At 33.8% G+C, this 3,006-nt stretch overlaps 1 protein-coding gene across 1 annotated transcript; it reads left to right on the forward strand.

The window, feature by feature from the left end:
• Positions 1-448: 448 nt before the first annotated feature.
• On the forward strand, positions 449-2,794 carry LOC112696962 (spermidine hydroxycinnamoyl transferase). The gene is made up of 2 exons (XM_025749925.3): positions 449-1,412; positions 1,998-2,794. Exons 1-2 carry the CDS (start codon positions 653-655, stop codon positions 2,651-2,653), a joined length of 1,416 nt encoding a protein of 471 aa, XP_025605710.1. The 5' UTR covers positions 449-652; the 3' UTR covers positions 2,654-2,794.
• The last annotated feature ends 212 nt before the right edge of the window (positions 2,795-3,006 follow it).

A 3,006-nucleotide genomic window follows, 5' to 3' on the forward strand; every position in this document is an offset into this window, starting at 1 on the left:
TAATGTGTGACATCAATCAAATAAGATCCCTAAAGGCTATGCTTAACTTATGTCATTGACATAAAATGGTCGAGAGAGAGACATAAATAGTGGATACTGGATTGGGGAGAACACATGTAAAATCTTTTTGTTCAAAGACAAAATTTTTTATATTTTATATTCTTTTTAAATGTGTGAATAGAAAATATCCATTTCTATGCTGTTAATTGTTATTTCTATATCACAATTCATGCCATCAATTAAATATTATTGATGATGCATTGATGCGTAAGAGAAATTTTATGAAAATGTATGATGTAAATGTTTTTTATTTATGGTAATTAGATGTTTTTTATATTGATATTTTTGGAAAAATTTGATACAGTAATGTGATTAGTTGAAATATTAATAAAGTATGCTTAATTCCTATATGTATTTCCTTCTATTTTTTTATATGATTTATTGGATTGCTTCATTATATAATAAATAAGTTTATTAAAGTTTTTTTTGGATGGTCTTTAACTCAAGTCTAATTTAACTCAGATGCCTCGAGAGTCGAGAGTGTAGACAGTACCCGGATCAGTACAGTTGTTGTCCTTTTATGTGTTAGTAACCAAATTTATGAATAACACCAACACGAGCCACTGAGTCAACACAAAGAAAGGAAAAGAAAATGGTAGTAACAATCGATCGTTCTTACACGATTACCCCCTCAGATTCCTCTTCCACTACAATAATCCCTTTGTCACACTGTGATCAAACCAAGCTTCCAAACCATGGATCCCAACTTTCTCTCTACACCACTTCTAATTCCTCTTCTTCAACGGAAAATTTCAGAGCCTCACTCAGCAAAGCCTTGAATCTCTACTACCCTTTAGCCGGTAGACTCAGATGGATCCATGGCGGTCGATTACAACTTCTCTGCAACTCAAAGGGCGTCACACTATTGGAAGCCACGTGTCACGATAATCAGACAACCTTGGACATGCTTCTCGAAAACCTTGATAACAATGTTTTGTTGGAACAGTTTTTGCCCAAGGTTGACTATAGCGTTGACCGTATTGACGACATGCCGTTGATGGCGGCACAATTCACGAGGCTTCCGGGCAACGGCGTCGTTTTGGGGATGATTATTTGTCGTGCTGTGGTTGACGGAGCGGCTCTTGGGAATTTCATGACTTCATGGTCAAAATTGGCGAGAGGTGAAGATTTGGATTCGAGTTTGGTTCCGTTTTATGATCGAGGGCTGTTGGATTCGCTTGGTGTGAGTGTGGGTCCAAGATTTGAACATGCTGAATTTCTAACACCGCCACTTTGGGAAGAACAAAAAGAAGAAGAACCACAAGAGATTGAGCTTGCTACTGTTGTGTTGAAGCTCACCAAAGGCCAAGTTGAGATGCTTAAGAAGAAAGCTTATCATGATGGGGTTAAAGGTTTAATACTATAATTTATTTTTATTGTATTTTTATATTTTATTAGTTATTTAATTATATTTTTTAATTCAAAAATGCTATATGGATAAAAATAATCAACTACTATATATATTTTATATTTTATACATCTAGTAGGATTATTTTTTATTATCAAATTTTAAAAAATAATTATTTTTTGTTGATGGAATGATTTGATATACATAATTGGATGTAGTTTTACATCAAAATTAAATTTATAACTCATATTTTAGGGTTATCATGACTGTAGTAAAGGTATAATAGTCCAATCAAAAGAACAGAGAATTTAATTTTGCAAATAACTATTTACTTTTAAATATTTATATTAACTAAGAAAATCATTGAAAATAATTGAAGTTGAACAAATTTAAAAAAATACTTTACAAAATTATTCTACTAACATCTCTTTTCTAACAAGGGATACAGTTATAATTAAGAAAGTTGGTTAAGTTTTCTATGATATGCTCCCCTATGTTCAGTGTTGTTAGAGATACGGATTGCAATCAGCAAGTTATGTTCTCTATATTCATTGTTAATTCACAGTTCCATTAATTTTGCATGTTTCAGATGGCTTTGGCAATGGTTCAAACTCATCAAATACACTTTCTTCAAGTAGGCCTTACACTAGTTTTGAGGTCATAAGTGGTCACTTATGGAGGTGTATTTGCAAGGTGAAGAATGAGGGTAATTGGGGCCAGAAAACAAGGGTATGTGCGTTGGTCAATTGCAGGAACAGATTTAAACCAAATCTTCCTCAAAGTTATTTTGGGAATGCAACATTTCCTACCGTGACACCAACATGTTGCTTCGATGATATTGTTCACAAGCCTCTAGGCTATGCCGTTCAGAACGTGAGGAAAGCGATTGAGCGAATGAATGATGAGTATGTAAGGTCTGCCATTGCTTACATTGCTAATCAGAAGGACATGAATTCATTGAGGCAGAAGTTGTATAATCTTGGAGGAGGAAAATCCAGGGTGAACCCGAATATGTATATTGTGAGTTGGGCTAACTTTCCTTTTTATGAAGCGGATTTCGGGTGGGGAAAGCCGGTTTGTTTGGTTCCGGGAAGCATAAATTCGGATGGGAAGGTTTTCATTATGAACAATGGAAGTGGTGATGGCTTCATTGTTGCTACTTGCTTGCAACAATCCCTTGTGGATGATCTGAAGAAGCTCTTTTATGAGGATATAGAGGAGGTATATCCTAACTCTAAATTGTGATGACATTTCAACTATGGATTTTCATAGTTTCTTAATTATGCTTTGGTATGAGTTCTGAGAGATGGTTGATGTTTTTCTTGACTTGGATTTAATGTAGCACATATTAAGCCATACAAATTAATGAAATTATAGATTTCAAAACAGAATTTGTTTATATTAGAAATAGATTTGAAGGCAAAGATCAACACTTCATGAGAAATCTAACTATAAGTCTTAAAGGTGATTAGTGCTCACTAATTAAAGAAACTATTTGCCTAACTCTCCAATATTGGCAATATTTTGCCACAAATACTTTTCACATTTTTTATAGTTTCCTTTGACTTGTATTTATAGAGTTAAGCCTATTAAAGAGA

This window comes from Arachis hypogaea, chromosome 6 (assembly GCF_003086295.3).
Source record: "Arachis hypogaea cultivar Tifrunner chromosome 6, arahy.Tifrunner.gnm2.J5K5, whole genome shotgun sequence".
NCBI lineage: Eukaryota > Viridiplantae > Streptophyta > Magnoliopsida > Fabales > Fabaceae > Arachis > Arachis hypogaea.